The 12,632-nt window shown below is 39.4% G+C and overlaps 1 protein-coding gene across 2 annotated transcripts in view; it reads right to left on the reverse strand.

Annotated features, from left to right (window-relative positions):
* Window positions 1-9,090: 9,090 nt before the first annotated feature.
* TRN1 (transportin 1) overlaps window positions 9,091-12,632 on the reverse strand; it is a 96,022-nt gene continuing 92,480 nt past the window's right edge. Inside the window, exons 17-29 of one of the 2 annotated variants that reach the window (XM_086484978.1) lie at window positions 12,423-12,494; window positions 12,222-12,332; window positions 11,964-12,047; window positions 11,769-11,876; window positions 11,575-11,676; window positions 11,437-11,499; window positions 11,283-11,354; window positions 11,134-11,205; window positions 10,914-11,038; window positions 10,762-10,813; window positions 10,618-10,686; window positions 10,359-10,418; window positions 9,091-10,194 (exon numbers count right to left, since the gene is read on the reverse strand). In XM_086484978.1, the coding sequence (XP_086341104.1) occupies window positions 10,111-10,194; window positions 10,359-10,418; window positions 10,618-10,686; window positions 10,762-10,813; window positions 10,914-11,038; window positions 11,134-11,205; window positions 11,283-11,354; window positions 11,437-11,499; window positions 11,575-11,676; window positions 11,769-11,876; window positions 11,964-12,047; window positions 12,222-12,332; window positions 12,423-12,494 (1,074 nt within the window). In that variant the 3' untranslated portion in view covers window positions 9,091-10,110. Of the gene's footprint in view, window positions 10,195-10,358; window positions 10,419-10,617; window positions 10,687-10,761; window positions 10,814-10,913; window positions 11,039-11,133; window positions 11,206-11,282; window positions 11,358-11,436; window positions 11,500-11,574; window positions 11,677-11,768; window positions 11,877-11,963; window positions 12,048-12,221; window positions 12,333-12,422; window positions 12,495-12,632 lie in introns of both variants that reach the window. The other variant, XM_086484971.1, reaches the window with a different exon arrangement.

The raw sequence follows: 12,632 nt of genomic DNA on the forward strand, positions 1-12,632 counted from the left end.
GTGAATCACAACACAACCAAACAGCTCGGATACTAGTCCATATTGGAGACAAAGTCACTTGAGATTGAGTCGAAGCAACTAGTTCCACAATAGCTTGCTTGTCTTTGCCTTTTGCCATAGAGATAACAACACAGACCCTTGCGAGTTAAATCCTCACAATCTCAAAGTACAAACACCTTTCTCGGGAGGTTTTAAGGCTTTAGTACCATAAACAAACAGTATCTTGCCTATAAGAATTAGTTGTGTGTCAAAAAATGCAGCAGTTACTTGTACATTCTCACAATTCAATAACATTTTCAAGTTATCCATTTAGATTATTTTTCTTATTTAGTGTGTCTCAACATCAAGCTTATTGTTGCTCTATATGGCAACCAGTTATAGATTAGAAGAAACCCTTATTCTATTTTATATCAAATATGCCTAAACAACACTATCCATCATCTGATTGATGTTGAGGATCATGTATGATATTCAAATCAGATAGGTTTCTACATGTACAAGAATAAACTTTGCTAGGAAAAACTAGTGCCATTGCTTATGAAACCCTTAAGGCCTTATAAAGCAACAATTCATGCCAAGGACCTACCATAAGTAAGGCACCTTTCCTAAATGAGGAAAACCCAATAATTTCCAAGACCATATTTGTCATGCGAATGTAAACAAAGAACATCTATTAGAAAAACATTGTACTATTATCCAATATGAGTTGTAGTTCGATCTTAACATGTACTCATCCTAAAAAATCAACTTAGACATTCATCATAGCTACTCAGGTGCAGTAGTCATTCGTCATAGCAAAAGTATAAGTTTATGTTACGAATATCCGACAGTAGTGCTTTTTCATTATATGCTAGAGACTTCTGATAAGAGCTAGTTGTTAGTGTGATAAGCATTGCAAAGAATCGTTTAGCTCTTGCTAATTAGTACCCCTCTCTCTTTGTGTCACTATTAAGGCATCTATGCTGGCATTTTCAGACATTTTATTGTATGATTACAGACCTGAAATCCTCTTTAGAGAATGCATATTCAATGAGATCCAAATGTTCGTGTTTAGCCAATTTCAAAAGACTATTATGTTTGTTATGTTAATACTTAATGAGAGATAGAACCATTAGCTGCACAATCCAATGAAAGCAAGGCTAATAGAGCAATCTAATCAAATTTGGACAGAATCTCAATCGTATACCGGGCAATTTTTCAAAAAACTAGTATATGCCATCACAAAGAGACCCTCCACAGGAGTTTTGAGGCTTCGACAAGACAAAGAGCAAGTATTCCATGTATCAATCGTTTGTTATATGTCAAGAGGAACCGTTTCGAGTACCATTTATTATAACCAAGACCAGAAAATAACACTGTCAAATTATTCACCCCAAAATCTCACTCTTATTCATCAAGTTATGTTAAACAGCTTTATCAAAATAGAATTAAATAAGCATGACATATCTAGTTTCCTTATGATTAAGTGTTCTTTACTTATGCAAAGCAATCCAATTTTACCAAGTTACCATGCATCAGCATTAAAAAATCATGTCATAATCAATTTCTAAGTAGGTAAGCACCTACCTGCTTCTGGTAGCAAATGTGATTAAAACCCAATTTTGTAGTAAGTGTCAACCACAGCTAGCCACAAACAAAGTTACTCTGCAATCATATCAAACAAGTATGGTACAACCTCATGAGACCCTTTATGGCTCCTATATATCGTAACAGCACATGCCAAGTCCTGGTAATGCAAATCCAAGTTTTCAAAAAATTATATGCTATCTCATGAAGAACCATCTACAGGAAGATTTAATAACCATAGATCACCTATTGCAAAGATTCATTGTACTTCAAAAAAGCTTTAAATATCTTGCAAAACAAAAAATGGGCAAATTCTAAGTAGGTGAACAGGCACCTACCTATGGGTAGTCTTAAAATGTCCATAGCCGAGGTTGATGATGGCTTCCATCGCACATATTTTCATCATATAGCTCATGCCAACATCCTGCCATCCGAAGAGGTGTATGTATGAAAGATGCCGTGTGTAGGCTGCAAGAACCAACCAATGCAAACTGAGAAACTGCTTCCTCACAATTCCTTGCTTGAAGGGGGTGTGTTGTCACTGCGCCATGAATCATGTGTGTGTTGTTGATGTAAATAGATTTCCAGCAAGGCATTACCTTAGTATTGAGCCCATGATAGGCACCATATCTATATTTTAAGTCATAACCTCCTATTGACATCATAATTTGTGTGTGTGTGTGTGTGTGTGTGTGTGTGTGTGTGTGTGTGTGTGTGTGTGTGTGTGTGTGTGTGTGTGTGTGTGTGTGTGTGTGTGTGTGTGTGTGTGTGACCCTCCCCCATCCCTGAGGAGAGGTCCACATGGTGGAGGATAGTCCACCAAGTGACCTATCCCCCACCAATTGCAATAATTGTTACTGAAAAACTCAAAGATTATGCATCAATCATCTATGATGTGTTCCAAGGGGTTTGATGTGAGAATATCAGATTGTTGTACAATAAAGGGGTCCTCCAAGGAGGAGAATATGGTGAATGAGATAAATGTACTTGGAATCCCATGTTTTAGTTTATATATCAACCAGCCTTGTAAGCCAAAGTTCGTCATGTTGGTCGATGTAATATACTTCGATCCTGCATGACAAAGATCAAACGGGGGACCTTCCTCCTATCTGTCAATGGTCAATGATAATATGTAAGCTTGAAGGTGCTTGACCAATTTAGGAGTTGAAGAGGCCCAACCCATCCCTTTGGATTTGGTAAGTGTCATCCCAAATTTGTGGACTATGTCGTCATGGTGGTCACTATGAAATACTCCAATCCTACAATATAAAGACCACTTGAAATTCCACTCCTGCTCGAAAATGGACATGGTTTACAAGGATTATATGTTAGCTTGTAGGTGCTTGACCAATTTAGGAGCTAAAGAGCCCCAACCCATCCCTTTGGCTTGGGTGAATCAAGCTAGTAATAATGTATTTTGTAGGTGCTTGACCAATTTAGGAGCTAAAGAACCCCAACCCATCCCTTTGGATTGGGTGGATCAAGCTAGTAATAATGTAACTTGTAGGTGCTTGACCAATTTAGGAGCTAAAGAACCCCAACCCATCCCTTTGAATTAGGTGGGTCAAGCTAGTAATAATGTAGCTGATCTACTGCCATTGTATGGTGCTAGCCCGACCAAAAGCTAGCTAGGAAGAAGTGTGTGTGTTTGAAATGAAAAGCCTAACAGTAGTTTGAATATACAAACTATTGAACCATACAATGGAGTAGATCAAATTTTACATATGGACAAGGTCAATGCTAAATGTACAAAGACATTGACAATATACCCAAAGTATAAGTTACATGTATATAACACACTGTCAAAAGTATACTTTAATAGTTTACATTAGCCAAAACCTCTACATAATGAAAACATGTTAAATGTAGATTTTCCTTTGTCCAGGTATTGATATTTATTTGATCCACTTTGAATATATCAAGTCCCTAGAGATAAACCTCCAGTAATCCTACGAGGAGAAGGATCCAGCTATTACCTGCATTAATACAAAAGCATTCGATTAGAACTGGCTCGGCTTGTTCGTATTACAGGTGTCAACGCTGGTCCAGTTTTTATCCATGTCACACCTGCAGAATTAGCTTACAGCCGACCCTATGGACTATTATTTATTTTCAACTATGTATCAAAGTAAATATACTTCAAGTCTATGATCAAAATTAAGACATGGTCTTTGTTTGCAAAAAATGGACAGCAATTAGGTAGATCTCTTGTACAATAAAAATGGTTTGAGCCTTTTTTCAGTGGGCGAGGGGTTCATGTGTTCTAATGAAAGCAAGGTTTAAAAGACCAATGTAAGCAATCTGCCAAAAATGAGGCAGAGTATTGTTTGTAATATGGGTCATTTTTCAAAAACATCCAGTAAATGTCATCTCTTGATGAGACCCTCCACAGGAGGTTTTAAGGCTTTAGTACCATAAACAAACAGTGTCTTGCCTATAAGAATTAGCTGTGTCAAAAAATGCAAGCCATTACTGGCACATTCTAATGAATTCACTAACATTTTCAAGTTATCCATTTAGATTATTTTCCTTATTTAGTGTGTCTCAACGTCAAGCTTATTGTTGCTCTGTATGGAAATCAGTTTAACTTTAGATTTGAAAAAACCTTTATTCTATTTTATATCAAATATGCTTAAACAACACTATCCATCATCTGATTGATGTTGAGGATCATGTATGATATTCAAATCAGATAGGTTTCTACCTGTACGAGAATGAACTTTGCTAGGAAAAACCAATGCTATTTCTTATGAAATCCTTAAGTATTTATAAAGCAACAATTCATGCCAAGGACCTACCATCAATAAGTCACCCTTCCTAAATGAGGAAAACCCGATCATTTCCAAGAACATATTTGTCATGCGAATGTAAAAAAAGAACATCTATTAGAAAAAATTGTACTATTATCCAATCTGAGCTGTAGTTCGATCTTCACATGTACTCATCCTAAAAAATCAACTTAGACATTCGTCATAGCTACTCATGTGCAGTAGTCATTCGTCATTGCAAAACTATAAGTTTATGTTACAAATGTCAGACAATAGTGCTTTTTCATTATATGCTAGAGACTTCTGATAAGAGCTAGTTGTTAGTGTGATAAGCATTGCAAAGTATCGGTTAGCTCTTGCTAATTAGTACCCCTCTCCGTTTGTCTCACTGTTAAGGCATCTATATTGGTGTTTTCAGCATTTTCTTGTATGATTACAGACCACAAATCCTCTTTAAAGAATGCATATTCAATGAGATCCAAATGTTCATGTTCAGCCAATTTCAGTAGACTATTATGTTTGTTATGCTAATTCTTAATGAGAAGTAGAACCATTAGCCGCACAATCCAATGAAAGCAAGGCTAATAGAGCAATCTAATCAAATTTGGACAGAGTCTCGATCGTAGACCGGGCATATGCCATCTCACAAAGAGACCCTCCTCGGGAGTTTTGAGGCTTCGACAACACAAATAGCAAGTATTCCATGTATCAATCATCCATTATATGTCAACACGAACCGTTCCGATTACAATTTATTATAACCAAGATCAGAAAGTAACACTGTCAGATTATTCACCCCAAAATCTCACTCTTATTCATCAAGTTATGTCAAACAGCTTTACCAAAACAATATTGAATAAGCATGCCATATCCAGTTTCCTTATGATTAAGTGTTCTTTATTTATGCAAAGCAGTTCAATTTTACCAAGTTATGATGCATCAGCATTATAAAATCATGTCATAATCAATTTTTAAGTAGGTGCATGATCACCTACCTGCTTCTAATAGCAAATGTGATTAAAATCCAATTTCCTAGTAAGTGTCAACCACAACTAGCCACAGACAAAGTTTCTTTGCAATCGTATCACACAAGTATGGTACAACCTCATGAGACCCTTTATGGCTCCAATATACCGTAACAGCACATGCCTAGTCCTGGTATTGCAAGTCCAAGTTTTCATAAAATTATATGCTATCTCATGAAGAACCCTCTACAGGAAGATTTAATAACCACAGATCACCTATTGCAAAGATTCATTGTACTTCAAAAAAGCTTTAAATATCTTGCAAAACAAAAAATGACCAGATTCTAAGTAGGTGCATGGGCACCTACCTATGGATAGTCTTAAAATGTCCATAGCCGAGGTTGATGATGGCTTCCATCGCACATATTTTCATCATATAGCTCAGGCCAACATCATGCCATCCGAAGGTGTATGTATGAAAGAGGGCTTGTGTAGGCTGCAAGAACCAACCAATGCAAACTGAGAAACTGCTTCCTCACAATTCCTTGCTTATCGGGGGTGTGTTGTCACTAGACCATGAATCATGTGTGTGTTGTTGATATAAATAGGTTGCCAGCAAGGCAATACCTTAGTATTGAGCCCATCATAGGCACCATATCTATACTGTAAATCATAACCTCCTATTGAAATCATAATCCGTGTGTTTGTGTGTGTGTGTGTGTGTGTGTGTGTGTGTGTGTGTGTGTGTGTGTGTGTGTGTGTGTTGAGATGTATTACCTAGGCAAGCAGTAACGCATCATGAGGGGGCTGTCGAGCACATCTACTTCTCATGAGGCGGATGTACAACACGTAACGAGCGCCATCGTGAGTGTAGGAAGAGAGATACGATTGCAACGCTGAGAGATGAGATTGGAACGAAAGGCCAGTAGAGCATTGCAAAATGTTGTAGGGAACTAACGTGCAGGGATACTCAAGTGTTTATTGAATCTCTAAGTTAAGGAGATAATACTCCACATTCAAGTCCCAAATTGTGAGGCAATCTTAGCATCGCTATGCCTTCATCAAAGCAGGGTCGGTTCATACCAAGTTAGTGTAGGGACTCCATCTCGACACGGGAGAATCGTCTTATAACGCCCGTTATGCATGTTAGGTGAGTGTGTGTGTGTGTGTGTGTGTGTGTGTGTGTGTGTGTGTGTGTGTGTGTGTGTGTGTGTGTGTGTGTGTGTGTGTACGCATGCATGCACGCGTGCGCACTAGATCTAGCATAGAGAGAGAGAGAGAGAGAGAGAGAGTAGATTAGGATCAATATGGGTAGTTAGGAGGAACTAATTACCATAATATCTTTGATACCAATTGTTAAGTTATGGTGGAAATACAAGTGAGTCACTCGTATATGAAATGTGCATAGTAGAGCTTCTTTATTCAACATCAAATGAGTACAAAAGAGCCTCTTATATATGCATAAGTAAGAGCATCATGCTCACATCATGAGTAAGGTATGGAACATTCAAAAGATCAGTCCAAATGGACAGAATCAAGAAAAGAATTTGTATGCACCCCTCCAGGGGCTATTTTGACCTACCTCTTGGCTTCATATGCAAGTGGAACATGTGTAGAAACATCCATGAGTCATATACCTATGTATGGACATCATTTGGGATGGCTAGGCATGCATAAGTGGCAAGGGAAAATCTCCATATACAAAGGTGTGAAATATGTCACACACCCCAACACTCTTATCATGGTGTTTATTGTATACATCAGGTAGGCTTCGCCAACTCAACCATGGGTGGTTTTGGCTGAAGGTGTAAATAAGTCAATGTGGACAATTCATTCTTACTTTGTTGTAGTAGGTTTCCCATTTTCTTTTACTTTGGATGATGGGACAAAGACTCAGATCAATCTACAGCTTGATAGGCATGGCGTTGTAGTGCATTCTTGAATATTTTTTATGCTTGAACCATATCTTTCTCTATCATGGCCGGCACTCATCAATTTGTTCCTATGTCCAACCTTAGTATGTTTTTGGCTGTATTCACCCATTACGGATGGTTGTATTCAAGAAACTACTTGTTCGTTAGCATTAGAATTTAATGCCATTATGAGGGTATAGCAAGGTTGGCATGTCTAATCCCTCTCAATTTCTTTGTGCTTAAGATATGTGATCAAAGTTACCATGTGTTCATAGACAATGTTATTTTTTAGCATTGCCAATGTGGACCTTCATCTTTCGAGTAACCATAAACAGGTCAACTGCTTCAAGTGTATATAAGGTCTTGTCCTTTAGTCCCTCTAGAAAGCAAAAGGCAATCGTTCTCTGATGGGTTCTTAGAAGTAAACAAACCCCTCAAAATATACCGCTTCAGCCTATTGATTGCATCATGCACTCTCCTTTGATTCCTACTTAAAACTCGATGTTTGGGTAGTGGGTTGTGCTTGATGTCAGTCTTGGAGCTCTCTTCTATAAATGCCTTGACCATAAGTTCAGAATCAAACAAAACAAGCACTTGTAGGGTTTGAAACCACACAAGGAATTTCCCTTCCAAAAGCTCCTCAAAGAAATTCGGGAAGATCTAGCACCAAGAAAAAGGATACTCATTGTATACCTATTAAGTGCATGCAACCTTATCCCAACCATTTCGTGCTTTGAATACTTGGTTCTAACTAGAGAAGTTGTCTAGAGAGCTATAGGCTTCTTTTCGTGCTACACATTCTTAAACAAGACTAGTTATTGGCAATGGTTAGTTTTATTTTGGATGGTGGTAGCATTTACTTGTAGACCCCTAGCTTTCCATTCTTCTTTAGAAACGCCATTAATGGTAAATACCCATTCTGTGCAATCTATCCAAAAGAGAAACATTGGGTATAGGAGCTTATCAATCTCTTCCTGGATCTTTCAAGAAAATGAGCTGAATTCAAGTCAAGTCACTTCAAGTCCTTGCAAAAACATTCAGCCCTTAATGACGAGTAACTCTTTTGATTGAGCTAGGTCAATCTATTTAGACATTCATAATGCACCTTATGAGTCACCTTACTTTTTCGGAGGTATCTATTTAGGCTTTCCAAGCACCTCCTTCAAGATTCCTTTGTCATTAGAGCTATTTGCATCGTTCATAGCCCTCTTTAGCCTCAAGATTGAACATCATTGCTTTCTTTTCCTTCACCTTTGCTCTACTAGCTTCAATTCAACCTGTCCTCTCAAAGAACAGGATGCCCACCTCCATCCATGCTTATATCTTTAACAACCTGTACATGCAACCATGCAAGTACAAAAACATCATTTCTTTTCTTTAACCCAAACAAACAAATCCAAGGGATGTCACCTGTAACACCAAAGAGTAGCATGATTGACCAACAACTTAGGTACACGAACAACCTGCACACCCTCTCTCTCTCTCATTGCCAGCGTGAACATTTCTTTCCTCGAAGTCTCTTTCATGATCCAGGACACAGCCTTCCATTCCAGAAGTGTTTTCCACATGCCCTAACCTTGGGCTTTGAAAAAATGTGCCTTGACACCAGTTGTAGCAAGAGAGAAAAATAAGTGCAAGGGCACATTTTATTAAAGAGAGGAGCTTACAAAAGGTACATGGCAAGGATAATATGGCAAAATGTAGCCCAGACGATGGCATACAAATATGCACATGCCCAAGCACTTCTATTACGAATTTTCCAGACAATCGCAATCAAGCAAAATGTCAATAAAACAATATAAGTAGTGAACCGTGAGGCGCACAAGTGTTCCCTTTCAATTTTTCACACAGGACATGATGCAATACTTGTCAAAAAGAGAACTTCAAGAGAAAAGCTTTGATTATCATTTGTTCTTACAGTGAAGTGTACATATATTGGTCACAATACACAGAAGCCGAAAAAAAGTGGCCCTTTTATTTACACGAACCAAAAATCATTAGTTACAGGGTGAGAAGCCCAAACTGTATGTAGGACTTTCAAAATGGGCAATGCCTACCTGCTAGCAAAAAATGAAAAGCTGGAGCTATTTTGCTTCTGCAACCAGCCTACCAATCGATAAGTACAAAGCATGGTTGATACAACCAATCAGAACCTATATTTCTCTTTCCTACACTCTCCTAGGTATTAACTCTACAATTTCCTCTCTTATACATTCATCCTCCACAAAAAGAAACCCTATAAGAAAATATCAATACAGCCTCACAACCGCATCTCTCTCTGCCCTGCCTGCATTCCTCCAATCCCGGTCGGACGGTCCTAGAAGCTAACCCTTTCACTCCTGCTGGGTGTTTGAACTTCAATCAACCAGCTACTTAAGGCCTCATGTCAATCTTACCAAGCCAGGGCCCAAGAGTGCTCTTATGACGAGTGTTCCTTACACAACCAAAAATAAAGTTTCCTGCCAACCAGCACCTTCTAAGATTCTGATATTGCGCAAGAATCCCTGGTTAAAGATGTAACACCAAACCAAGCCAGCACCCGCAATGACCAGAGCTAATACCATGATCGAGCAAACTACGACCATGATCGAGCAAACTACGGCTCTCTTATTTTCCACAAAACTGAGGTAGGGTCACCAAGAAGGAACACCTTCGACACCAACACTTTATGGATTTGAAAGAATCGACCTGCATTTGATCTAGTCTACTACTTCGAGCTGTCTACGCATCGACCTTTCGGATGGTAATGACTCCGTATGTCCACCAAGACCTTTGCCTGCTCACCCCTCCAATCTCCGACTCTCCTAGCAGGCCAGAGGGCTCTTACTCACCTTCTGCTGATACCAAGATTGCTGCTGAGCATTCCAGGGCAGTAATTATAGAAGGCAATATCATCATTCATACTCCATACTTCTTTGACAATTTCTCCTGTTGCGCTGCATCTAATGCCTTGAAATACGGATCCCAAGAATTGCCAAGCATCTGCATAAGAAAAAGAAGAAACAGAAAACTTCAGACATAACAATTTTTGTGTTGATGAGCACAAACTCATTGCTAGAAAAACAGGCAGAAGCATCTTCAGGAATGATTGTACGACTTAACAAAGTATGGTGTGCACGATGATGCACTAACACAAGCAGGCGTACCTGTTTATAGCCGTGCAACACTTGGCAGATATCATTTCGCAGCTCCACGCTGTGGATCTCCTGTGATTAAAAATATGCACCATCACCTCAGAATTGACACCACAGCAAAGGATTCACGAGCACCCCATATTCAAAAGAGTTATCAATTTGGAGTTCTTTAAAGTTTGACAGAGGTGAACTACACTACATGGGCAAAGATTTCAGGTTTGAACATGCAATAAGACACCACAACATCTCCAAGCTAGAGCACAACACTCACATTCCAACTGCCAATGGCCTCGCACATAGCAGTAAATGAACCAACAGCACCTGTAGGATTCAGTTTGACCTGACAACAAGCTCAGTCAGATTTAAAGATAGAGGCTTCGTCTCCTTGGACAATAATGGAAATCCGTCTCCTTACCATAGCACATAGCCCTCGAAATGCATCCTCTTTCTCAATGTCATCCCGAATCCTGAAAGTGAAGGGTATCTTTAATACTTGGTAAACCAATACTTAAATAACTGGGAGTGACCCAGCCAATACCCAAAGAGCAGCTCACTACAGGAGCTTACTGGCGTAAAGCTCGACACCACGGCTGCATGAAATGTTCCAAGTGTGGGGCAACCTGTTCAGGGCAAACCCACCCAAGTCTGCCGAGTGTAATAGCACTGTTTTCTAGCAAGGACTTATTCAGGCCCTGCAATGTACAGCCACGCAGGCAAGTCGAACAACATACTATCATATACTATATTGACATATGCTATACAATATGTTATCATATGATCTTCATACCTCTGTACTCGACAAAATTGGCACAAGGCAAGTGACAACATTCATCACAATCGGTGCTATTTCCTGTCCAACCTGCAAGGCGATGACAGAGTTCCATCAACCCTCAACTGGCCACCACATCCAATGCACCTTGCAGGAAACAAGTTTACCTTGACAGCAATCTCCCCAATGGCCCAGCATGCATTGTTTGCAACAGAAACATTTTCTTTCACTTCTGTACCCTGCTGTGCTTTCGCGAGGGTACAAAACTTTAGTAATGCAATCCAAGCAAACAAAACACCAAGTAACTAAAAAAAACATTACCAGCTGTTTGAGAGCAAGAGTTAAAAAGTCCGATAGATTAGGCTGTAAATGCACTGCACAAGCCTGGACCAGTTTTAAGAGCAATGCATTAGGTAATTGCTTCACATTTGCTAATTATAAAAATTATTAAGTCCTTACCTTGGCAAGATCCCCAAGGAGAGCAAGCGCACTTTGCCTAACATCAGGGGCATCATCATTACAACACTGGAGTAAAAGCTCCCTTAAATTGCTTCGGCTGACCTGCGAGCAATTGCAGTTTCAAGAGTCCTAATATAGAAGCTCAGACCTAGAACCGGTTTTCATGTTATAACAGCATACAGTTTGAGTAGTACCAGGCTCTCGATGCTCCCTCCAAGACCTTCTGCTAGTCCTGAGAGAAGATCCAAAGAGCAAACAATAAACTCCTTATCATAGTTGACACCAGCCCTTCCTGGATCAGCCTGCAAAGATTGGAGATTAGATACTAGACGTGTTGAACATGACCAAGACCCAGTTTACGATATAAACAGTGCTTATCGTGGGCAAACCTTAGCAACTTCCTGTGCCTGAATAAGATTGATGCACCTCACAAACACCGGCTCTGCGTACTGCACAAAGCCTGGACCCAGAGCCTGCCACAGTACAATACTTCATTTAACAACACGACCTGACTACTTTCATAATGAAAAGTATGCTCGCAAATGCCGATGGTAAACCTTTAAGATGGTCCAAGGTTATCTATCCATGGACATTAAAACAACTCATGTCAGTCCTCTAGATTTTCAGATAGAAAAGTGAAGACCAACCTGCGCTATGGAAGTAAAACATTCCAGCAAGGGAAATAAATCTCTGTCCGAATCACGAAGTTGCTGCCATTTTTCAATCAACGGAGGCATAAGAATGCCAAGGTGCTTTGCCTAATACAAGCCATGAATAAAACAAGCAAGATCACTCTCACATCAACCTGCATTCTTATAAGCCATTATACAATTATGTATGGATGCTACCTCATTGAGATCGGAGCCAACAGCATCTGCAAGTGTCCCAATGGCATCATACAAAATTCGAAGATTCCTTCGCTGTATGGCAAGTTACATAAATGCAATGCATAAAGTCATCAGCCATAACAAATGAACAAAGAAAAAACGCAGTCCTGGCTTCACTGTCAAGATATCTAAACCAGCACAAAAACTTGACAACGCATGCATACCCCTGGA

This window comes from Adiantum capillus-veneris, chromosome 2 (genome assembly GCF_014529385.1).
Source record: "Adiantum capillus-veneris isolate H3 chromosome 2, ASM1452938v2, whole genome shotgun sequence".
NCBI lineage: Eukaryota > Viridiplantae > Streptophyta > Polypodiopsida > Polypodiales > Pteridaceae > Adiantum > Adiantum capillus-veneris.